Source organism: Mytilus edulis, chromosome 3 (assembly GCF_963676685.1).
Source record: "Mytilus edulis chromosome 3, xbMytEdul2.2, whole genome shotgun sequence".
Lineage (NCBI taxonomy): Eukaryota > Metazoa > Mollusca > Bivalvia > Mytilida > Mytilidae > Mytilus > Mytilus edulis.
The window spans coordinates 21,911,519-21,938,311 of NC_092346.1; the positions used below are offsets into that span (position 1 = coordinate 21,911,519).

Genomic DNA, 26,793 nt, shown 5'->3' on the forward strand with positions numbered 1-26,793 from the left:
ATTTATTAAAGAAGTGTAACAACTATATAACGTATCCATTTCTAGAGCTCTTCCGGTGCCTTTTTAGTTAGTCCATAGTTTTTGCTGGGGTTCGTGTTATCCAACCTTGTTTTTTTGTGTATTTTTTTGTAAACTGTTGTTTGTATTTTCGTCCCTTTTCGTTTTGGTTATGATATTACCTGTTATCGTTAAGCCTGTAATGTTTTTTGTTCCTTGTTTTTTATCCGTCTTTGCCATAGATAAAACAAGACGTTTTAATTAAGAATTTCATAAGTTGTATGCATCAACTCATGATGATCAAGTGAAAATAACAGAAGCTTTAATAGAATTATGTAATTGATATTTTTATTTCTTTATAGTGATTCTGAATAGCTAGATGTTGATATACCCGAATCAGTCACATTACTTAGTTGTCTGCGAGCCCTTTGGTGAATGCTTTTTTGCGTAAGCTTGGTTTTAAATCGCGGATGCTTTTCTTTTGGATATCTTTTGGCTGAAAAAAGTTTTGGAAAATTTAATATTTCATCTTCTTCGTTCGATGAAGAGAAAAACACTTGCTGGCATCCAGTAGATGGACTAGTTTCGCTTAGTGAACTGTCATCCGCTTCGTAGTCGTACTCATCTGATTCCAAACTTTTGATAACTTCTAAACCAAACCAAGTGCTTTTTGTATTGGCCTCCATTGTTAAACTCTGTAAACACACGTTGTCCTCTGATATGCTCCCATTTCCTTCATTGAAAGAGTTTACTGAAACCTCGTTTTCATTTCCTGTACAACTGAATCTGTCGTTGGTATTTTCCAACTCTAATACTTCAGTATTGTCTTTACTTTTTTCGCCATAGTCCGTCATATCGTCTGTTGCTGCGTTTTGTTGTCTTTCGCTTTCCTCATTCAACAGTCCGGAGGAGTTTGACTCGATTACGTTATTTTCGACGAGTACATTGACTACAATCTCATCATTTTCAATATTTTGGTAGTATTTTGATTTATTGATACCAAAATTAAAGTATTCAACTCCACAGGAATCTAACATCATGGACTCTAGCATTTCCTTCAATGCAGAAAACGTCGGTCTGTTGACGGGAAACTGTTCCCAACATAACATCATTATTTGGTATCTAAAAACAAGAAAACATAATTATCTATAATACTAAAATAACGAGGTCCAATTTGTCAGCCGTCATCGGGTAAAAACAACAAATCAAAGAATTCAACTTTATATATAACTAATATAGGACAATGGTGTAGATTAAAAATTACACCACTCCAGACCCTTTTGTTTTCCACATAATTAATATTGCCAATATTTAACAAGTTCCGGGTCGAATCCGATACCGATACCAATAGTATATTCACCTGTTACCTATTACCTTATCTGTACGTTCCGCATCTGACAGGCGCACCACCAAACGGTGTATTAAGGATTTTGCTATATACACGGGTTATAATCACAGGGTTGGCACTACTAAATTCAATCATTGTCAAATTGTTTCCTATTGTAGTATTTTAATCAGTAAGACTTTCTAAGATAACAATACGAATACTAAAAAACTAAAAACCTGGACTTAAAATAAGGCGTATAGGTACAGTTTTCAATTTGTTAGCGGGCATGACGTAAAACAGCGAATAAAAGAATTCAACTTTATTTACAATGCTGTTGATTAAAAAATACTCCATTCCAGGACCTTTTGTTTTCCAAATAATTAATATTACCGATAATTAATAAGTTCCAGGTCGACGGGTTCAAACAAAAAGATTTTGAAAGCAGAGAAAACTGTGTATCTTATAACCGGCATGACTTTATCAGATGACAATTCCAATACTAAAATAAGGCTTAGGCATAGTCATATACTTCAATTCAGTCACGGACCCGCGATATCACGGGTGTGTTCTAGTATCCTTAAAGAAAACAATTTGTTTCTCCAGACTGCACCAGTATATATTTTGCAAATTGACAAATCAATTATTGAATGCGGGAAGAAAGGGACTAACTCTTTAAATACTTCTGGTAACGCTGGTAAAGCTTTTTTTTGTGTATTTGTTAGGGACACTAAGTGAAATTAGGCATTAAATCCCATGAACGCATGAAGATATTGCCTGAATTCCCAGGCATTACGCTTAATTCCTGAAAGTTGATGATGATTATTCAACTTGTTGCCAAAAAATATTTCAGGCAATAAGTTAATTTTGGGATTTTTTCATCTTCCAAATACAGGTACATTCGGTGAAATATTCTAGATAATAATGTTTTGAAAATTATACTCCAAAATTAATATAAACTTATTTAATAGATTTTCAATGTTTAGTTTTTTCTTGAATCAAAACAGAACTTGCTCGCATTTCTTTGTGGTATTTTTCTTTAATGGCCAAGTTGGTTTGAGCTGGTAAAAAATATACAACTAAAGATATGAAACATTGCCAACCACATCATCTTTGGATATGTAAAATTTAGAAAATACCCATCTAATCTTTCCACTTCTAAATTTGAATTATAAGCATTTAAGTGCTTTAAACATGTTGTAAGAATCGGGCAATAAAAAAAGTCAAAACATGGCCGAAAAACCCGCCGACGTTACCACCCTCTTTTGAAGAATCCCTCACCCTGAGTTAGTCTTCCTTTTCTATGTGTCTGGTAATTCAAGAAATCTGGTTAGAATAAAAGAAAGTTACGGTATTAGCTCATCTTAATGTTTAATTTCAAGGGCATTTCAACCAAATTGTACCTTGAATTACTAGAACAGGAAAATGAAACGAATGTTATATCGTGTACCATTATACGTGTTTGAACATAAATTAATGTCGTCTTAAGTGAGTTTGTGTTTGTCATGTTTTCACCACTGCCTCCTTTGACAGATTGACACTTAAGCAACAATAAATAAAGGCAACAGTAGTATACCGCTGTTCAGAACTCGTAAATCTATGGACAAAAAAAAACAAAATCGGGGTAACAAACCAAAACTGAGGAAAACGCATTAAATATAAGTGGAGAACATTGACACAACATTAAAATGTAACACACACAGAAACGGACTAAGTTTAGACAAAATCCGATGAGAATAACAAATATAACATCAAAACCAAATACATGAATTTGGGATAGAAAAGTACCGTGACACGATTCATAGTAATGTGAATTCACACTAAAATATAAGAGAAAACAAACGACACAACGTAAAAATGTTACACACACAGAAACGAACTATGACATAACAATGGCCATTTTCCTGACTTGGAACAGGACATGTTTAAAGAAAAAAAATGGTGGGTTGAACCTGGTTTTGTGGCATGCCAAACCTCGCACTTTAATGGCAATGTTAAATATAACATTAAAATGACAAAATAATATTACAGGACTACAATACAAATAAATAGGAGAACGTACTAGGCAAAGAAACACATGAATAATAGATAACAAAAGGCATCAGGTTTAAAATTCATTACGCCAAAAACGCGCCTCATCCACACAAGACTTACCAGTGACGCCCAGATATAAAAGTTCGAAAGTCAAAAAAAGGTACAAAATTGTACAGCACTGAGAATCAAAAGTTGAAAAAAGGTTGTGCCAAATACGGTTAGGGTTTTTTGCTTGTGATAAAAAAATCCTTATTATTTAGAACAACTTATGCTATTGCAAACAGTAAATTTTATCACATGAATATAAAAGATATACATAATTAAACTGGAGTCTTAACTAATTACAGAAAACAAAACCCGAATACATAATACAAAAACAAAAAAATACATAAAATAGACACACCCGACTTAGTCCAGGCCTAAACGCAAAAAGTCATAAAATTGACGTCACATACGAAGTGGTGAAAAGGCACAAAAATTACGTCACATTTAAATTTCTGAAAGAGCACAAAAATGACGTCACATTTGAAAAACTATATCTCAAAAATTAAAGATTATAATAGAACTAAATACTGATATTACATTTAAATACATTGCACATTGCAATACTTCTGACTTCAAACGTAAAACATCGTTCAGATTACGTTGAACAAAATCAAATCTAATAAATGAAGGCGGTGATTAATTTTCTTTACCATAACACATAAGTATAATAGAAAAGAGGTCAACAAATTTGACAAAATCCGTTGAGAATTACAAATACAACATCAAACTAAATACATAAATGTGGGATAGATAAGTACCGTAACATGTCTTATAGTAATGCGAATTCACACTCAGCAAAACAGTCACAATCGGGAATAAGTCACGTTCGGTAATTAAAAGATTAGACGACGTAATGACAAATCACAATCTACCATGTGGTAAAAATGTCCTTAGCTAGTTTGGTCAAAGACACATCGTATGGATCAACTAATTCGTGATGGTGTCCATACAATTTACGGAGTGTCAATTTTAATCTGTCCTCCTCATAACTTAGTTGAAGCAGTTTCTGTGTAAGGAGCACACTTCTGTATTTGAAGTCCGTATAATGTGAACAAGCACGAAACTAACGTATCAATTGTGATATGTAAACACCATACGAAGGGGCAGAGGGTATGTTACTGCTGAGAAATGGGAAATTGATAATTGGGAAGTTGAAATCGTCCCGTTTATCATAGATTTTCGTGTGAAGTCGTCCATCTGCGTCAATATTGAGGAAAAGATCAAGGTATGAAGCAGTCCTTCTAGTATCAGTAGTATCCTTAATTTCAAGTTCGCTGGGATATATGAGATGTAAGTATTGGTTGAAATATGGGTTATGCAATGATAGAACATCATCAATATATCGGAAAGTAAAATTAAAGAATTTCGCAAGGTGCTTTTTCTTTTTGTCTTTTAGAAGGTTCTGAATGAATTCTGCTTCATACGAGTACAAAAACAAATCGGCCGACAGGGGTGCACAATTAGTACCCATTAGAATACCGAGTGTCTGTTGAAATATAAATCCTCCAAATTCAACAAATATATTGTCGATCAAAAAGTCCAGCATTTTGATAATATCATCTTCAGTATATTTTCTGGAAGATTCAGTGTGATTCTTCACAAAATATGAACTATTGTAACCCAAAACAAAAAATTTGTATCTACGATTCCCATTTTTATAGAAAAAGCTCTGTTTTATGAGATGATGAAGTCGATCTATCAACTGAGCCTGGGGAATAGTAGTGTATAGCGTAGAAAAATCAAAAGTCTTTATGTTGCTGCAAAATTACAAATATTGTGATCGAAGATTAAGCAGTAGATCTTTCGAATTTTTGAAAATCCACATCTGTGGAAAGAATAGTAGTCAGTACTTTAGAAACTTGTTTAGTCTAACATTTTGAAGAACCAGCTATGTATCGTTCTTTATATTGAGTTTTGTGTAATTTAGGTATCCAGTATAATGAAATTAAATTTTCTTCGTTTTCTTTGATTTTGATACATAAAGAAAGAAGGACAGATTTATGATTTTATAAAGTTTCGTCCTTGGTAAATGATGTTAAAGAATATGTAGGGTTACCAGCAGTTTTATTTATTCCAAGCTCTGTTGTAGACATTGCAAGTAATGTTTTTTTACATATGAAGACAATATTATTGGAGGCTTTATCTGCTGGAACAAAGACATATTTGTCATGCAAAGAGGATAAAGCATCCACAACATCCGGATTCTTGAAAGGGTTAGTAACTCTTGTACTCATATTACATCGTTGTTTTTGTATGCGCCTCTGAATGCATGATCGAATAGCTTTGATCCATTCAGTCAAAGTGTCCAGTTCTGGTTCGTCTGGTTCGTGCTTTACCTATTTTCTTGCATAGTCCTCAACTGCATCCATCAGTAACTTGAAATTCCTTTTCCAGTTGATGGGCTGGGGGATTCTATATTTTGGTCCCTTGGCTAACAACTCTCATAGTTTTTCATTTGTAACGATGCCAAGGTCACCAGTAATAACATGACTAGCTGGACTATAATTGTATTGTGACGATGCACATGAGCAATCCGGAGGCCTTGATTTAATATCTTTGAGTTTAAAGGCCTCTAAAACTCTCTTGTGGTTGAAAATCTAGGATGTAAATTTCTTGAATCTTAACGAAATGTAAATTTGAATCAGGGAAAACAAAGATCACAATGTGACCAGAACTAGTTACTGTTCACTCGAAGCGAAGACTTCTCCAATCATGCAACCACAGTGTGGTATTAGGTGGTCAAACGGAAATATTCAAGACATGCTAACTATATGGATGAGGAACAACTAATTAACAGTGGTCAATTGGAATCAAATTCGTCCACACACATGTACGAAAGAATTCTGCTCTACCTAAAGGTATTGGATAACCACCAGGTACAAATGCTAGAAAAAAATAGATCTGTGAAAGGTATATCTTGGGTGTTTCTTTTATTATTTGGTGTTTAAATGAAATATATTGTTTAAACTTGAGTGACATGCTTAGCTTGTTAACAGGGATAAACAAAAAGATGAGCATTTGATTAGTTAACTTTCAGTTGTGGTTGTGATAAAACTTTACTCATGCCAAGTATTTCTTTATTTTTAACATAGATAATTCTTATCCCAATTTAACACAAACTCTTCTCTTCTTTATATACAGAAAAAACATCAACTGGTTGATGATTACTTTCTGGCGGACCCCTGGTTGAACAATGCTTTTAATTAATAGTTTTTCAATTTTATAGATACATATATATATATATATATATATGTAAGTAATATGTTTCAATTTTTATTTTTAATTTGTGGTATAAGATAAAAACAAGATACATTTAAACATGTAGGTGTTTGTAAGTGTCAAGGAGCATCTCTCTAGTGAGTTTCTCCTTGAAGCACTCAGTAGTGGTGCTGCAGGCTATTGGTTCAGGTAATTTGTTCCAGTCTTTTATAGTTCGGAGAAAAATGAAAATTTGTAACTGTCTTTGCGGTATCCAATTTGTCGGTATGTTTGTTCGTGGCTAGACCTGGTGTTTGATTTGCTTTTAATTAGTATGTCAGTATGTGGTATTGCAATTTTGTTGTTTGTAATTCTATGGAACATTTTTAATCTGCTTTTGAGTCTCCTTTCTTGTAATGTTGGCCAGTGAAGTGTGTTAATCATATTTGTAACACTTTCAGTATATTTGTAGTTGGAGCATACGTAGCTCGATGCACGTCTTTTCTATGGAGTAAATGTTCTCTGCTGTGTAAGGGTCACAGACAGTGCAACAGTATTCTAGTTTTGGTCTAATAAGGGCTTGGTATGCTCGGTTTTTGATAGTTACTGAGTTTATTTTTAGGTTGCTTCTGATGAATTCAAGGGTCTTATTTGCTTTTGATGTCATGTTCTGAATGTGTTTGTTCCATTTTAAATTTGATGATATAGTTATGCCGAAATATTTTGCACTTTCAACCGACTCAAGAATGTGACCGTGCATATTATAATTAAAATGAATATGTGTTTTCTTTGTGGTCACTCGAAGTATGTTGCATTTATCAGAGTGGAACTGCATTAGCCAGTCTTGTTCCCATTTGATTGCCCCGTCTAGGTCTTCTTGGAGTTTAATGCAATCTGATGTTCATTTAATCTGTATTAAAAATAGTATTGAACCTAATACAGTGCCCTGAGGAACACCTGACGTAACTGGTATGTTGTCAGAGGAATGGTTTTCTAGCATGACTGTTTGTGTACGATTTGAAAGGAAAGACTTTATCCACTTTGTAGCTTGATCCGATACACCAAAAAAATTAAGTTTAAATAGTAAACGGTTGTGTGGAACTTTGTCAAAGGCTTTTGCAAAATCCATGATGATTAAATTGGTTTGTATGTTTTTATCGTTATTTAATGACAGTTGGTGAATTAGTGATATTATCTGGGATTCGCAAGATCTATGTGCCCTGAAGCCGTGTTGCAAGTCATAAAGTATGTTGTTGGATTCAAAGTGTTTCATGATGTTGCTTGCAATTATGTGCTCTAATAATTTGCAGAAAATACATGCTAATGAAATTGGTCGATAGTTACCAGGATGATGTTTGTCTCCTATTTTGAAAACAGGTGTTACGTTTGCGTGGTTCCAATCATGAGGTACTTTACCTGTATGTATTGATTTTGTAAAAAATAGAGTGAATATGTCTGTGCATGTGTTGATGTTTTCTTTTAGAACTATTCCAGTTATGTTATCTGGTCTTGTAGCCTTTTTAGGATTTATATTTTTAATTAATTTATAGATGCCTTCTCTGTTGCTGTCTATGTTGTCCACTATTGGATGTGTTGGTGGACCTTTGTCAGAAATAACTGTATTAGTCTCAAATGTAAAAGCTGATTTAAATTGTTCGTTTAATATATTTTCTTTTTTTCAAGGTATCTGTATAAAGTAAACCTTCACTCCTAAGAGGTGAAATACCAGTGTTTTTATTGTTTTGGCCTTTTAAGTATGAACAGAGTTTTTTTAAAATTGTTTGTTGAATCTCGGATTTTCAGGCTCTTGTATTTCAATGTCAAAAATCATGTTTTCGATATAATTCCAATAGGCATTTCTCATCTCTTTCTGTTATTGTGTTTTGATTTGTTTGAATTTTTGAATATGTTTACCATCAGAGCAATTGCAAGAATAAAAAATACGGAAACCTTTAAGGGCCATGTAAGTTTATTTTTTTACAATTTGATATATAAAAAAAATAATAATTTGATAAAACGGAGTATCTATTTGATATAACATATTATGATAATCTAATATAACAATTTATTAATTTGATAATTTCAAAGCGAGAAAATCAATCTCGTTGAGATGATCAACGATAATCTATAAAAATCAAATTGATAATCTGTTATATCAAATTGATAATCTGTTATATCAAATTAACAATTTGTTATATCAAATGGAAAAAAGTAAATTGACATGGCCCTAAAAGACTTTCGTAGAAATATTCTGAGTGGATTTAGTCTCAAAAACACATAAAGAGAAAATTGCTTTGAAAACTGCCTCAATAAATATTAGTAGGCAGAGCAATAATCTTTTTTTTTATATTAACAGGCTAGGTAGGAGAGTACGGAAGCCCATTTAGGACCTACCAAAAATATAATTTGAATTTGAAATCACGACTTTAAATCGATATCACGAATTCGTTATAACAGATTAAATTTGTGATACCGAATTGGTAAAAATTGTTATAACATATTTTATAATTAGTTATGTAAGAAATAATTGGTGCAAGCTATACTTTATTGTAGTTTTAACATGGGTAGGAATCATATTCGTGATTATTTTTGCCCGAGCGATAGTGAGGGAGGAGTTTTTGAACAGCCAGCATGAACGGTTGTCGTATCCAGGTCAAATATGTCAATTTCAGAATGCAACACATTACAGTCATAATAAATGAATTAGTAACAACATGTGCATCATTTAAGAGTTTGGAAGTGTTTTAAGTTAATGAAATATATTAAATGCATGCTAATTTGATAAAATACATTATTCTGCAGTAGTCAATATACGCATATGCATTTTTTTTATTGGATTTAGAGCATGATTTTATTTATATAGCGAAAGAAGCACGTCATATAAGAACACGAATTAAATTCGTTATCACATTTTTTTTTCTGTTCGTCGGTCCGTCTGTCCCGCTACAGTTTAGGTAAAGGTAGTTTTATGACGTTGAAGTCCAATCAACTTGAAACTTAGTACACATGTTCCCTATTATATAATCTTTCCAATTTTAATGCCAAATTAGAGTTTTTACCCCAAATTCACGGTGCACTAAACATAGAAAATGATAGTCCTTGTACTATGGACACGTTCATGTTTATATTTATATATATATATATATAACATCATTTATTTATTACTAGATCTTTCTTAGTGTATGACATGAAATGTTAACAACTTTAATAGAGAAAATGCAAATGAGAATAGAAATGCTACTATTCCGACGACCGAATCCGAAATACTTCGGAAATTAAAATATCTGGTTTTAGGAGAAAAAAAAGATGAACTAACCGAAAGCAGATTGAACAAGCTCATTTGTACATGTAAATAATATTGTTACGCGCAAGTAACATATTCACACATTGATTTGTTTGTTATTACAATATATCTTTTTTAATATCAATGCTAATGGGACTTTTCTTAAGGAATATATTCTTCTAAAGACTGTCAATGATTTAAGGCCACGATCGGCTTGGTGCCATTATGCGTCTGGTTAGCATTACATTTGTTTATGTTGGCCAAGAATAAGGCAACCGTTTTAGTTTAGCTATGTTGATTTAATTTCTTGAATATTTTGGATTTTGAAGGTTGGACAGCACGCTAAACACGTCGATGTTTTGCTGGTGGATGAATCATGGACACAGTAATAAATGTCTGCATAATGTTCAGGATCTGAGTGGTAGTTTGACAACTCGAATGTATCTATGATTAGATTGGGTACTACCACGATAGAAAACTGGTTCATTACCCAACACCACGTATACAGGGACCTCGGACAAAACACATCGCCATTCACATTGGGTTTTGGAGTGTATGCCGACGCGGAACATTTTTATGTTGTACAGTTCGGTGTTGAAACAAACTGTCAGCACAACATATTGTATTTAGCAGACTAATCAGGAGCTAATCGAGCTAGTCTGTTCAACATAAAGGACTGAGATGTGATATGTGTTGTTTAAATATCAATACCCATAAAGAAAGTAAATGATACTTCCATGCGTTAATATGTTTCATGCAGAGTTCATGATTGGTATCAAATCTTCTATGGATTATAGACGGATGATCAAGCGATCATTTGTTTCATACTAAGTTTTGACGAGATGCTACATTTTTATTTGTATTATCAAATCGCATTATGGACCATTGACATCTCAGTATTGTCTTAATTATTGCGGTAGTAGAATATTTGTTTACCCATTAAAAGATTACAATCTTACTTAGTAATTGTATTCTGAACATTACTACTCTTTGAAATACTAGTAAATTAAATATAGAAATTGAACAACGCAAGTAAAAACCGTAAATCTATATAAATCACGAGTTACGAAACTTGGTCCTCATTGCTAATTATATCTTATTTTACCAGACACATTGTCATTTTAACAACACATTTAATTTGTCGTAAAGAGAAAGATAACTGGTTATTTTAAATAGATTTGAAATCATTATCCATAATCATCGTATGGAATATAAATCGCCAAATCTTTATTACGTCAATGAAAATATTTAATTTGAAATCAAAGGTGCAATATCTAGCAGGCAACCCGATATATTTAACTTGAATACAAATCTACATAAGTCGCTTTTCTCAAATTTCTTCCCGACAATCAAATTAATACGGAGATAACTATCTCAGCAAAACACTGAGATGAATGGAAACACTCATAAAAGATAACAATTTTCAGTAGGCCTAATTTTAGTAATACATGAATGGACAATTTTCAATCTAAAACGGAATTTAATAGATAAGTTGTCCATAAATTGCTTATTTAAAATGGGCGTTACAATCAAACTTTAGAAAATTTACAACAGTACTGTAATCAAGTTCAATCATAATCAAGTTCAATTGATATCACGCTGATATTTCGAATCATCAAAAATTTGTCACAAAACCACTGTTGTGAAAACATCAATTCCAGGGCATCAATTACACTCAGTCGTTTCCCCCGTTAAAGTAACAAACCATACCTATACCTAACAGAAAACACCTTCTTTAGAACTTATTTATCTTTACTCAACATATTGAGAACGTATTGTTAGGAAAAATAATGAAGGGTGCACTTCATCTACCTTTTCCATGTATTTTGTTTTTATGTTTGTCTTTACATTTGATTTACCTTCGAGTATGAGAGAAGTTTTTGAATAGTAATACAATGAATGTATTATTACTTTTTATGAGAAGCAACGAATACTTCTGTAGAATACTTGAAGAATACATTTTTCTCTCCTCGACCGGTTTATATCGTACTCAATTTAAGATAAATAGATATTTCAGTTGCTTTTTTTTTGCAATTTGAGTACCACGCTTTTGTCATTGGAATTTATTATTTTACGTATGAGAATTCTGTGTTATAATTCAACTAAATCAAACTGAACATTACATTTGACTCTGAACATTAATGAAACAACATAATTATAATTATAATATAATAAAATACTCTAAATGCTGACAAAGACCATATATTTTTGTAAAATATTTATCTTGTAACACGATATTGTTTTTCTCTAATTTTTTATATTTTTTCACATTTCTTGAGTGGTGTGAGAAACATATTTCTCCTCACTAGTGAAATATCTGTTCTCTGCAAAAAATTAGTCGAAATTTGATTATGACCTCAAAATGTCTAGGTTTCTTCTATATTTGTCTATTGGGACGTCATGAAAAAAGTCGACCATGTCTGATGACGTCACATTTAAAGAACACAACTTTCTGAAAATGTTTTAAAAAGAAGGAAACAAATCATTAGAGAAACATATTCCGACACTATAACTCGTGTACTACGAAACTTCCCCACTCTTGACAGTTTTTAAATTTTGATTATTTAAAAAGCTCGACAAGCCTCGCTCCTTAAATAATAAAATTTAACTGTCTCGAGCGGAGAAATATCGTAACACACTTTTTGCAGTGTATTTTTTGTATATAACCATAGATAACCCAATGCTGAACGTCTGTCAGAAAATAGTCACATATTTATACGTTTATTATGATATAATGTTGATATGATTGCATCTTAATTTTTACAACTATTGCAAGCCAAGACTAGCAAAGCCGAAGATGATAGACTTTATTCTACAAACGCTAAATTGCGGTGTTAGGCCTTTTATCCTACGTGAAAAGTCCATCGACGAGTTTTAAGATGAATATAATTAAATGATATTTATAAATGTGACTCAATGTCTAGCATTATCATCCAATAAAATCCGGATAAAAACAGCTTACCTACATCTTATTATCTGGAGAAAGATGAACAATATAAAACAAAACAAGTGGAACTATTTAAGTCCGATAGAGTTGATGCATCGATGTTGATTGACCGAAACCCCCGGTTTCTAGGGAAGAAACGACCAAGCGGTAGGCAGGACACCAATAACTTCACCCTTTATAGGTAAACATATAAATACACCATGAATAATGTTACAACCTTAGAGAAAGAAAGAATGGCATTGCCCGGCGTACAGAAGCTTAATGTTGTGCTTATTTTCGTTTAAGTATGTGTCCTAGTAGTGTAAGCTATACATAACGGTTCTCTGATGGAGAACGTCTGTCGTCAAATTGTTACATTTTAGACGTATCATCATTCATATGAGAGTCATGTGAAAACAACCAAACAACAAATAAAAGAGGTTATTAACGATACAGCACAAACCATGAACAATTAAACACATCAAAAGATTAGTTCAATGATACTGATAAAAAACAATCATATATGAACAAGACGTAATAATATCGTATTATCAATCCGACGTGATCTTACGTATAACTAAATGAAAAGGAACACCACCATCTTTTTACGATGTACTGAATACAGATTGACTGCGTTAATATATACGATCATACAATCCTAAAGGATATGCTTACTAGGGAATGCAACACAAGCTTATGCAGGCTATATATTATAACACAGAGCAGAGGTTGAAGCAACAACTACAGGAGTTAAAATTAAATTGAGGGAACAATATTAAAGAAAGAGGAAACGTGGGTGCATTTGGGCAAACTATGAAAATGAGTCATATACATCATGTTCAATAATGCGCAGCATCTGAGTCAAAATCCCAATTTGGAATATATTTTAAAATCTTCAAATCATTATCAACATGTGTACTAAATTATAACAGCTTCAATGTAAATGTCCTTTAAACAAAAGTTTACCATGGTACGAGATGGACAAACGAACGAAAGGACGCTCAGACCGGACTTACACATCCTTCTATCGAGGTTGAAAGAAAAGTAAATATATATAGCGAAAGCTTTGTATACGCAATTGGCCCTGACTATCCAATTTGTAGTGTTGTTATAAGTAAACAGGTAAATATATAAATACCATGCTTGGTTTAAGATAATGAAACTGCAACATTTTTGTTTAAAGTAGGACAAATAAATACACGATTTTCAAATGTTTAGGATAAGAGAATGAACTAATATATAGAACAATATAGAAGAAAAATATCAGCTTATATGATTCAAAACGTGGAGATAATTTGGTTTTCTTTCCGGGAATATAAGAAAAATTGTTATGCAAAAGACTACTTTTTTGTCTTTTTTATAATAATCCAAATTTGCTGAAAATAAAAAAAAAATGCTTGTCATTATAAATCCGACAATGTACTAACAAGAAAAGTCATTGTTACTTTGCAAATTTAACTATACGTCACTTTTTGACAAAATGTTATTTTTTCGTTAACTCATGTCAATTTGAAGGAGGAAATGATCAAATTTCTCCAAATCATTGTCATGACTAATTACCATTTCTTTTTGTAAGAGTCTTTTTCAAAGGGGTTTGATAATGGTATAAAAGCACCACGCAAACATAAATCAGTTCAGTTGTTCTGGAATAGCACATATCAAAGACTTGCTTTTATGCCCCATTTAAGGGCATTATGTTTTCTGGTCTGTGCGTCCGTCCGTCCCGCTTCAGGCTAAAGTTTTTGGTGGAAGTAGTTTTTGATGAAGTTGAAGTCCAATCAACTTGAAACTTAGTACACATGTTCCTTATGATATGATCCTTCTAATTTTACTGCCAAATTAGAGATTTGCCCCCCACTTTCACGGTCCATTGATCATAGAAAATGATAGTGCAGATGGGGCTTTATTAACAACAAGGAAGACAAAAATCGTCCCTTTTGTCATTAATTTTAGTGTTGAAAGGTCATTATTAAGAACATAATATGATATGTTTTTTTCTATATGACTTTCAGTGAATTCAAATTTGGACGACTTATTTGACGACTTCTTTTGTGCATTATTGTGTAAGAACATGGTTTTATCAAATCCAAATATCAAATAGTAAATCTTTAATCATATTTATCATTAAATAGTTTAAAAATCAACTGATGTTGTTTTAAGTCCTGTTCGGGAATTTTATTTTACTTTTTTTTTGTAAATTTTGTCTTATCAAATAAGACATATCTATTAACATATAAAGCAAAAAGACAACTTGTTTATGGCGATCTACTAACGTAAAAAGCACTAAAATTCTTTGTTTGTAGTTTACCTTATAATAGTCTTACTATCACAATAAATACACACATTAAGTTCTCCAAATAGCATTATTTCCCCTGAATTACCATACATAGCAAAACCATTTTATAATTCATTAAATATTTATTAGCCTGATAGCAATCTGGTCAACATCTCTTTTCATACAAACACTTTACATACATTCAGATATAAAGATTAGTTTTGAATATCAGACAATCATCTATCGATCATTATTGAGAGGACAAAAAAAAAGCAATATAATTTTGATAATTTGAAACGCATATGGCCTTACCATCATTTTCACCTTTGAACAAACAATTCACACTCCAACTTGAAATGATCATTATTTTTGTCAATTAAATATGTAAAAATTCATGAAGCTCCCAAACCCTTACATCCTTAAACAGGATACAATGTTACAATGTTCTCTAATCAACTACTACAAGAAACTAATCATAGATGATTCTTTTTACGCCAGACGCGCGTTTCGTTTACAAAAGACTCATCAGTGACGCTCGAATCCAAAAAAAGTTAAAAAGTCCAAATATAGTACGACGTTGAAGAGCATTGAGGGCCAAAAAGTTCTAAAAGTTTAGCCAAATGCAGCTACGGTAATCTATTCCTGAGGTAGAAAAGCCTTAGAATTTCAAAAAATCTAAAGTTTTGTTTACATTTAATTATAAGCGTTATACAAATTAAACCTTCAATATGGCCTAGAATAAAACCCATTTTAGTTAAGAAGTACCAAAACGCATTAAGCAACGAAGAAAACTCGTACCGCATAGTAGCTATAAAAAAAACCGATATCATAAAATGTAAGAAAAAAAGAGTAAAAGAAGAATGTGGGTTCTGCATTTCTAACAAAGATTGCATTCTTTTCTATTTAAAAAAAAATAACCAACAAGAGTGCACACGCTGAAATGCCTCGAATTCCTTATTGATCATTGGTATTATATTGATAGTCCTAAATATAAAGCTGTATTACAACTGTCACATAAACTTATCATTAACTAAGAAAGACAATAACAATCAAAACCAAGGAGTAAACACAGACTCACAAAACCGAAGGGTCTGGTTATGTAAATGTATTTCAGTTGTTTCCTGTAATTAGTTAATACTTCAGCTTTATCATGTACATCTTTTGAATATTCATTTTATTAAATTTACTGTTTGCAAAAGTATAAATTACTCTAAATTATAGGGATTTTCTGGTAACTTAACGGAAAACCCTTGCCGTTTTTGGCACAACCTTTTTGATCTTTTGGTCCTCGATGCTGTTCAACTTTGTACTCGTTTCGGCTTTCAAACTTTTGTATATGTGCGTCACACATAGGTCTTGTGTGGACAAAATACACTTCTGGCGTATTAAAATTTTGAACTTGTTGCCTTTTGTTGGCTGTTGTTCGTGTGATTCTTTGTCTATTGTGTTCTCCAATTTATTTATATTGTAGTCCTGTGTTGTCATTTTGATGTTATATTTCACATGGCCATAAAAGTGCGAGGTTTGGCATGCCACAAAACCAGGTTCAACCCACCATTTTTTCCTTTAAAAATGCCCTGTACCAAGTCAGGAATATGGTCATTGTTATATTATAGTTTGTTTCTGTGTGTATTACATTATAACGTTGTGTCGTTTGTTTTCTCTTATTTTTGAGTGTAAATTCACATTGCGATAAGACGTGTCACGGTACTTGTCTATCCCAAATTCATGTATTTGGTTTTGATGTTATATATATATGTTATATTTGTTATTCTCGTGGGATTTTGTCTATATGTGTTACATTTTAGTGTTATGTCGTTGTTCTCCTCTTATATTTAATGCGTTTCCCTCGGTTTTAGTTTGTTATCCCGATTTTGTTTTTTGTCCATGGATTTATGAGTTTTGAACAGCGGTATACTACTGTTGCCTTTATTTACATCAACAGTTATAAATAATAAATAAGAAACAACACAAACTCCACTAAAAACTGGGAGTGAAATCAGGTGCTCCGGAAGGGTAAGCATTTCCTGTATCGGCGTGTTATTTCTTTGTTCAGTTCGGTAATGATGGAAGGTTATTATGACTGAGGAAGAATATCAGATATGATTTCGGACACACTTTTGTCATAATGGCCAATCAGCTCATGATGGCGACCGTAAGATTTCTTGAGTGATGACCTTTATTTGATTGGTTCATAGCCCTGTCGAAGCAACTTTTGAGAAAGCAGTATTTCTCGTTCAACAAAATCAACGTACTTTGAGTTAGCTTTAGAGTAAAGTATCAATTGAGACACTTATACTCCATATGCTGGTGCCGCTGGAAAACTAAACATTGACCAATGAACCATGAAAATGAGGACAAGGTCAGATAAACCATGCTAGGCAGCAGATAACAATTCTTCCACCCAACAAATAAATTGACCTATTGCCTATTGTGTAAGAAAAACACAAAAACTTAACACTAAGCAATGAACCGTGAAAATGAGGTCACGGTCAAATAAAACCTTTGCAACTGAAGTATAGATCATAAAATATTGTCATACACCAAATATAGTTGACTTATTGCATAAAATATTAGAAAAAAGAACAAAACTCCAAAATTTAGCTTTGACCATTGAACCATGAAAATGAAGTCAAGGTCAGATGACACCTGCCAGCTAGACATTTACTGCGATTTCAATTTTTGCGATATGGAGAAAAATCCTGTTTATTTCAAATAAAGAATGTCAAAAAAGCGAGTTTAAATTATTACGATTATAACCCTATCCTATTTTTGGCAATAATAAAAACGTCACAATAGTTTCTGAATTTTCAGTATTCGGTATTCTCAAATAAATTTGCAGATGTACTGTGATATTGATATGTTTTAGGTCAACAGATATACCATTTTTATATGCACTATCTTAATGCTTCCAGTCATAAAAAGACATGTTAAAAATTCCAAAGAAGTCCTACACCAGCGGTCCAAATTTGAGTGATAGCAGGACATCTTCAAAACGTGGCTGTTGTGTGAAGTTATGTTAGTTTATGCAAGTCCAAAATCAGAATTCCGAATTATGGAAATTTATTTCTGACATCTGACAGTTAGTTTAATTTCATTCATGGGAATTGCCATATACTTCATTTGGAATCAATATACCACCACATACATCATATGTACCATGTATTCAACTTGTATCAAGTGAACTAGCCATTAGTTCTGAGTTGTTAAAAGCCACGATGCATAGATGAAATTTGAAAATTGACCATCCAGAATCAACAAGTTATCCCAGATGACCACACAAATGTTGTAATCTGTCACTATGCTTTCTTCAAAGTTGTGCTAGTCGACATAAGTTTTGATGAAGAATGAAATTTTAGATTGGTCGGATGATGATTACTAGATTTAAACTGTTTTTTCGTTAATGCTCAATTAATTATTTTATCCAATGCTTTGCTGACAATTTCGCGAGGTTGATGTTTTTAATTTGTTTTTATCATATTGTAAATGGAGTTAAACATACTTCAATGGAATAAACTTATACGAGTTTTTGCGTTTTGGACCACTGCGTATTTCTTAATCAAAGATTTAAATTCTAACGATTATTAAAAAAAAACGTTAAAGAAGATTACAGCATAAATTGGAGTTTTTGAAGTAAAAATTTCTTCTTAAATCTAATATAATGTTCAATAGTCTAAAAGTATCAAGTTATTAGTATAAAGAAAAAAAATGATATAACATACTTTCATGTCGTATTCAATCACTCGGACAATTTGGTCCCATAAGAAACACGCTTTCATTGTAAATTGTCAAAAAAAAAGCCGTGACACGTGTAGACAACCGTCGCACCTTGTGACTCATCTTCGTATATACTATGGATCAGTCATAGTAATGACAGGAAAAATAGATAGCAATCGATGCTCTGGGCCAAACAGTTTGATCTTGTTTTAACCAGGTGGGTGGTTTTGATTTAAGACATTCAGACATCTTATAGAGATTGACATTTTCCTTTCATGTACTGTCCTTTGCTTTGTTCGTAGTTCCCATCCAACCCATTGTAACCCGTATCATAAGAAATAGCCATATTCTATACAAATAAAAAGTTCGATATAGTGTAAATTAAGATAAAATTGATATACATTATACTGAGATAACAAGAAGAATAGAAAAAAGGAATTCTGCATGTAACGCACTTGAACTTGCAGTTAGATAAGAGTGTTTGCCCTATGTCGAAGGCCGTTTATTTACAAATTGGAAATTTTGTGTCTGTGTAGTGATATTGAGACCTTTCTTTTGTCACTGTTTGCTCAAAATGTTTTTCTTACTAAAAAAATGAGTAACAGTGAGTCTGTCATTTTTGTTTTTCGTAAATTGTTATGCTATAAATCAGGCCGTTATATATCGGGGCCTAGTATAGCGAACTATCGACATGGATTTTTTTCTAATAGTTGATATGTTCTTAAGCCAGCTTAAGATGGAGATTGGTTAAAGATTATTCGTCGATAAAACTGATGGAGAAAAGTTTAAGTGCTTCCGAAGAAAATTTCAAAGCGGCAATAGCAGAACAAAACCGCATTGTATTAGAAGACTTTATCTGTCTATTCACGGAGCTGACATAAGGAAACTATATACCCTTATATATTTCTTTCACCAAGTACACCATGTGGACTTCAATAAAAAGTTTAATTCGATATTCTGTGAGGATGACCCTACATGGTATAATAACATTCATGTGGGCGAAAAATCGATTGCCTATTACATATCATGTTTGAGCAATAAGTGCAACTTGTTTGAAATCTACACACACCATTCTTTCCGAGTTACCGAGGAAAACTGTGATAGCTAACAAATCGTTTCCCAATGCACAGGTCATGGTCGTTACTGGACATACGTGAGAAGCGTCCCTTTCTTTGTACCAGCGGGTTGATAATGATAATAAAGTACGAATGGGATAGACGTTAACAGAAAGCATTACGTACCGTTCTGAAGCATTAACTTTAACTTAACTGTTAGTGAAACATCTATAAAAGACTCACCAATGACGTTTGAATCAGAAAGTTAAAAAGACCAACTAAAGTACGAAGTTCAAGAGTAGTGATGATAAAAAATTCTGAAAGGTATTGACAAATACAGCTAAGATAATCTATTATTCCTGAGGGTATATCTGAGTATCTGAATATCACTCCCAATGTGTTAGTTGAGGAACAACTTTATTTTAGGGTTGTACATAAGACAGTAACACATTTTCATTTATCATGTAAGAGACGGTACACGGATTCACTGTACCATCGCAGCTCATCGATATTGTAAGTTGTCGATTAGGAGTAAATCAAACCTTTAAATATCATACAAATGAGAAAGAAAATATAAACTAAAAACACAAATTAACTAGATTTGCCATTGCAAGCAATAGTCTTAGGAAAAAATGTATATTCCATTTCCTTTTCACTTCCGCAACGATGAGGGAAATAATAATGTTACTTGATCATCGGCATAAATTGCTTAATGAACGAAAGATGAATAACACGTCAATGAAAAAATGTCAAAATCACATCAAAATTAAAACTACGGCGTGATGGAAGAAAGAATGAAGAATTTAAAAAAAAGAAAGAAGGCTATGCCTGTTATTCATTGGGCAGAATTGAATGAGATTGCGCCCAGACCTCTTTCCGGGATAATATCATAATAAAAATTAACATAAAATAAGGCATGATCAAGCGATATAAGTAAGCGTTGATTTCAAAAGAAGATTACTTACAAAATTGAAACATCGTTAAGTTAATTCGTTCAAGGTACAGAAACTAAGTGCAGATAATCAAATGGAAATGAAGAACTACAGAAACGAATGTCTGATTGTGAGGACCAATTGTTAACCAATTCATTAACAGTTGAAAAAAGAGAAGGAAAATATGCAAAATAAAATTTATATGCTAATGTATGAATTTCGAACAGTGGTATACTATTGTTGCCTTTATATATCTCCGTAATCCTATGTGTGTCTTGAACCTTTATATACAACTTCCAGATAACGTAGAAAAATAAAAAAAATATTTTTAACGGGAGAATAATCCCAGAGGACGCATCATCTGCAAACGTGGTAGGAAGCATCCAAGCTAGTTTATGTTATTTTGGGTTTAAAAAAAAATGTTTTTACGTAGCATGAAAATCGGTAAACTGATATTGCCTCTTATCAATACAGTTTCTCTGTAACAATAAGATTTAAAAACAAATAACACCTATATGCTGAGTTTTACCATTTACAGTGATTCATAGCAATACGGGAAAAAGACTGCAATTAAAGTAGAACAATTACTGTCGATAGGAATAACTATTACCTGTCGAAAATATGTTAACACACTATATGTTACAAAGAAGAAAATTTACAGTTTAATTTCCAACACAGCTTGTATTTGTTATTTTCTAAATCAATGTATGACATTTAAACATTGGTAAACCCAGTTTTGCCTAAAATTAATCATCTTACCCCAGTCCTAGTATTTATATCTAATATATTTAACAGAGGAGACTTATATGAGTAACATCAACTAAAGGATGCCGTATTATTAGAGTCATTGTTTGGTCCTTGAAATTACAAAATATGATAGACTTATTCAACCTCTTGTACAGTAAATTGTGCCGTATGTTTTATTTCAAAATTAAGTTAATTTTCTAATTAAAAAACCCAGTTTGATTTTTTGAAGGTCACTCGTCTTGACTGATGATTACATGTCGAAATCAGGATTGGTTGTTTAAAGTATATCTTTTGTTCAAAATATATATGAACAAGAGCTTTGCCCTACAAGATTTTTTAAACAAATTCATATTTTTGTAAAATACATCGTGTAACAAAGTATTGTTTTGGAAGAGCTCTTTCTTATATCTAAATATTAATGACAAGATCTAAAGAATGAAGGTATTTAGGCAGTTGATGGTTTTTTTGCATTAAATATATACGTTGTTAACCTTTATACCAATATGCAATTAAAAAAATGTAAATATTAATGTCTGACATCAGTATTTAAAGGGGCACAATGAGTGCTCGTAGGAACACCTATTACCTGTCGATATTCAGGCATTGGTGCAATAATTTCTACAACATTAAAATTAAACAAAACGCATTTGATTTATCTCTACAAAAGATTTAAAAAAATAATTGTCACTTATTTTACCCTCCGGGGAACGTACGTACTTAAATGTAGAAGAATTTCTATTTCAAATCTTAAAAACATTCGTGGTGTTTTTATGTCATACAAATACTATATTGTTGACTGGTTTGTCGACCAGTCATATGAACACCAATAAAAAAGTTTGTTTCTTTTATTTAGTCATATCATTGGTCCATCTTTCTTTTGATTTTAAAATCATTTTCATAAAGAGTTATGCGAATGTCTGCAATTAATGAAATACAAATCGAGTGATTAATTCGACTTTTAAATTTTTCCGCAATACGGCAATAGTTATTATTTCAATTCAATATTTTTGGACTTTTCTTCCCGAGTCGATTTCAATTATAAAATGTACCCATATTTTCTATACACAGTTTTTATATTGTGCAGATGGAAATGAAATATAAACTAATTATTGAAGGTTTACATCAATGCAAAAATTATCTTGACTGTCCCTCTGGTATCTTTCGTCCCTCTTTTATTTATTTATTCTATTCTCTAAATTTTATTCATTAAAGATAACTTTGTCATAAGCTGTAATATTTAAACTCTTCTTATGTACGGTAAGGTCAACTAACTTTGCATCAATATAACATACGTTAAAAGTAGGTAACTTTGCAAGTTAAACACATTTTCAATAATCGGTTTAAACAAACCATCTTGATGTCGATAACGCTCAATCTGTACAATTCAGACCACTGATGTAGTACAAACTATTTCATTAGATATGTAAATATGAAGTTAAACTTCAGAATTGTAATAATTGAATTGAGCATTCTAGGAACAGAAAATGTTTTTGTTTTAATTTGACATAAGTTTCAAGAGTTGTTCTTTAAATGTTTGTTATACATAATCTTTAAATGCAGGGCGAACCCAAATATATTTCACCCAAAAATCGTTTGCTTATTTTGTTTTTTGCATTGGCAATTTTGTTCAGCAATGATTGAAGTGCTTCTACTTTTTAATATTCTTCAAGCATCATTTGTAGATTTAAGTAAAAGAATTGAAGGAACGAATAAAAAAAAACCCAAAGGATACAAGTAAGTGGAATGTTATAATGACTGTCACTCAAGACACTTAAATTGATGCGACTGTCGTACAAGTGAGAGGTTGAGCTCTATAAAACCGGGTTCAATCCACCATTTTCTACATTTGAAAATGTCTGTACTAAGTTAGGAATATGACAGTTGTTGTCCATTCGCTTGATGTGTTTTATCCTTTGATTTTGCCATTTGATTAGGGATTTTCTGTTTTGAATTTTCCTCGGAGTTCAGTATTTTTGTGATTTTCCTTTTTTAGCAATTTATTTATTAATTCTTGCTTTGCAATAAACAGTGGTGAATCAAAACTTATATTAAATCTTACAGTTCTTCCGAACAATATTCAGGACGTTCAATCCGCCTTCCATTCTTTAGGAATTCCAAAAGGTCTGTTGGATCTATGTTTGAATATGGTGTTCCACCAAGTGTTACTATTTCAAATAGCACAATTCCAAATGACCACCTACAAATTAAATTAAATGTAGGAAGTTTGGTTTATTAAGTGCCAATCCTATTGATTCTCATGGTTATGGATTATGATTACCTCAATTTGCTTTGGAACTTATATATAACTAAAGCCCAAGTTAAACTGTCACGATTCGACAAATGCTACGTTTAATGTTTTTGTCATTTTTTAACGGTCCGTACGTTTTACTAGGTTATGCCACGTTTTGATACGTTTTGTTACGTTTTTCGATAAGTACAAGCTCTACTAAGTTTTAATACGTTTTATTACGTATAAACTACGTTGTACTAAGTTTCTGTACATATTACAAGGGGTCAGTACGTTTCTAATTCCGTTCACTACAGTTAAAGTACGTTTTTGCACGTTTTCCTACGGTTTTGTACGTTTATTCTACGCAGTACGTTGTGATCATTAACCTATAAAACTGCGTCTTTAAATAATGAAATTCAGAAAAGACAGAGATGCAGAGAGGGAGCAAAGTAAATATAGAAAGTCAAGGAGAGGAGAAAGCTTCGCTTTAAGAGATGTACGAAAGAGCCAGTTGATTTGCAAACACAATATGCGTTAGTTTCTGAACGCCTTATTGAACGGGATAATAATTAAAAAAAAAAATGAAATCCAAATCTGTATTACAGTCGATTTCATTGGTACTAATACTCCCCACAGTGTTGGCAAGACAGAAAACACACAATAATAATAATATTTTAAAACACTTGGATATATTTAAAGATGACAAAAAGGAAAAATCTTTTTTGATAAAAAGACCTCATTTCGCTTTCCCTAGGCATACACATTTGTAAGACTCAGTATTCTGGGCAATTAATTAAGGCAACAGAAGTATACCACTGTTCGAAATTCATAAACCGATTGAGAAAAAACCAAATCCGGGTTACAAACAAAAACTGAGGGAAATGCATCAAATATAAGAGGAGATCTACGACACATCAGAAACACAACATTAAAATGTAACACACTCAGAAACAAACAACTATAATTCTACAATGGCCATTTTCCTTACTTTGTACAGGACATTTTAAGAAAAAAATGATGGGTTAAACCTGGTTTCTTGGCATGTCATACCTGCCGATTTTATGGCAATGTTAAATATAACTTTAAAATGACAACATTACATGACAGGACAACAATACAAATAAATTCGAGGACATATAGGACAGAGAAATATACAAATAATAGCTAACAAAAGGTACCAGGTTTAAAACTTAATACGCCAGACGGGCGTGTCTCGTCCATACAAGACTAACCAGTGAAATTAAAAAAGTTCGAAAGCCAAGTACAACGTTGAAGAGCACGGAGGATCAAAAGTTCAAAAAAGTTGTGCCCAATACGGCTAGGGTTTTCTGTTTGGGATAAAAATATCCTTATTATTTAGAATAATTCATACTTTTGCAAACAGTAAATTTTATAAAATGACTATATAATCACTGGGGTAAAGCTGATGACTGTAACTGCATTCACGGTCATCGCAAGATGTCGGATGAAAAATTAGGTCAGTATCTGTATTGTCTGTTAAAGTGTTTTTGTATCATTTTCTTTACAAAGTATACATTGATACGATGTAAATTCATAAAAGATTCACACAGAAATCACAAATTACTATCGGGAAAAGTTCATGAAACGGGAAATTGAATTTGAAAAAATCGGTAAGTTGACCGTAAAACATTATTAAAATATTTTCAAGATGACCGTAACATATAACAAAGATGACCGTGATTGGTAAACAGATGACCGTAACTTGTAAAGGATGACCGAAATTTGTAAAGAATGACTGTAATTTATATAGGATGATCGTAACTTTTGAAGGATGACCTTCAATTTTTAGAAAATCCGTATTTGTATTCATAGCTTTTTGTTTTTGTTTGTCTCAATAGGGGCTCGGTTTGCGGATATAAACATGTTTCATTAATTACTTTTTAACTATTTGCCGTATTTTTAGTTCATGACAATGATAGTAAATTGCATATTTCTCGTAAACAATCAAATATATATTGATAACGACGTTAACATTTTAATACAGATCGACAGCGATACGATGAAAAGTTGAAAAAAAACAAGAATGTGTCCCTAGTACACGCATGCCTCATCTACACTATAATTTTCTATGGACCGTCAAAATGGAGAAAAACCTGTAATTTGACATTATAATAAGAATGATCATATCCTAAGGAACATGTGTACTAAGTTTCAAGTTGATTGGACTTCAACGTCATCAAAAACCTACTCGATTAAAAACTTTAACCTGAAGCGAGACCGACGGACGAACGAACAGACGAACGGGCGAACAAACGAACGGACGCACAGACCAGAAAACATAATGCCCATAAATGGAGCAAAAAAAAAAAAATATTAATCAAACATATGAATATCCGGTAATCGAGCCTATGTATATCCGCAGATTAAAATCTTAATTTGTCTTGATATACGAATAACATTGCTGTATAAACAAATTGACGAGGTTCCCCCTCAGTGGCGGATCCGGTGGGGGTCTTGGAACCCCATTTTTATTTACCGATCAATTCATTTGAATGGGGACATATAGTTTGAAACCCCTTTACCCTGGGTTGGAACCCCCCTTTTTTGAAAATGGCTGAAACCGCCCCTGCCTCTTGTGATACGCTATACGTACAAGAATATTTTAAGTATCTATTTAGATGGAGCTCACCTTCACTAGTTTAGTCGTAACAGGTTCTGTTATTTTACTTGCAAGACAAAATAGAAGACCAATCAAAGACGATATAATATCAAGGGGTGTATACATACATTGGCATTTTTTTAAAAAGGGCTTTTATTATATGTCATCACAAGGAATTCCAGAAATAAAACAAAATCTTTTGACTTTAAGTCGGAGGCTGTGCTGCACATTTTTTTTTCATTATATTTGTAAGGTGTCATTTATTTGCGCTTTTGTTGCGTGTTTTTCGCCAAGTTGTTCATGTGCATGTCTTGTTGTATATTCATTTAAAAAATCATACCCTCTACCGTAAAAAAGATATATGGTAAAACATATATTTGAAGCACGTCTTTTTGTCTTCTATCTATAGG

At 32.3% G+C, this 26,793-nt stretch overlaps 1 protein-coding gene across 1 annotated transcript in view; it reads right to left on the minus strand.

Annotated features, from left to right (window-relative positions):
• Positions 1-328: 328 nt before the first annotated feature.
• The window catches only part of LOC139514210 (uncharacterized), a 179,066-nt gene continuing 152,601 nt past the window's right edge, over positions 329-26,793 (minus strand). The window contains exons 24-25 of the mRNA XM_071303036.1: positions 23,593-23,730; positions 329-1,119 (exon numbers count right to left, since the gene is read on the minus strand). Coding sequence (XP_071159137.1) covers positions 354-1,119; positions 23,593-23,730 — 904 coding nt within the window. The 3' untranslated portion in view covers positions 329-353. The remainder of the gene's footprint in view (positions 1,120-23,592; positions 23,731-26,793) is intronic.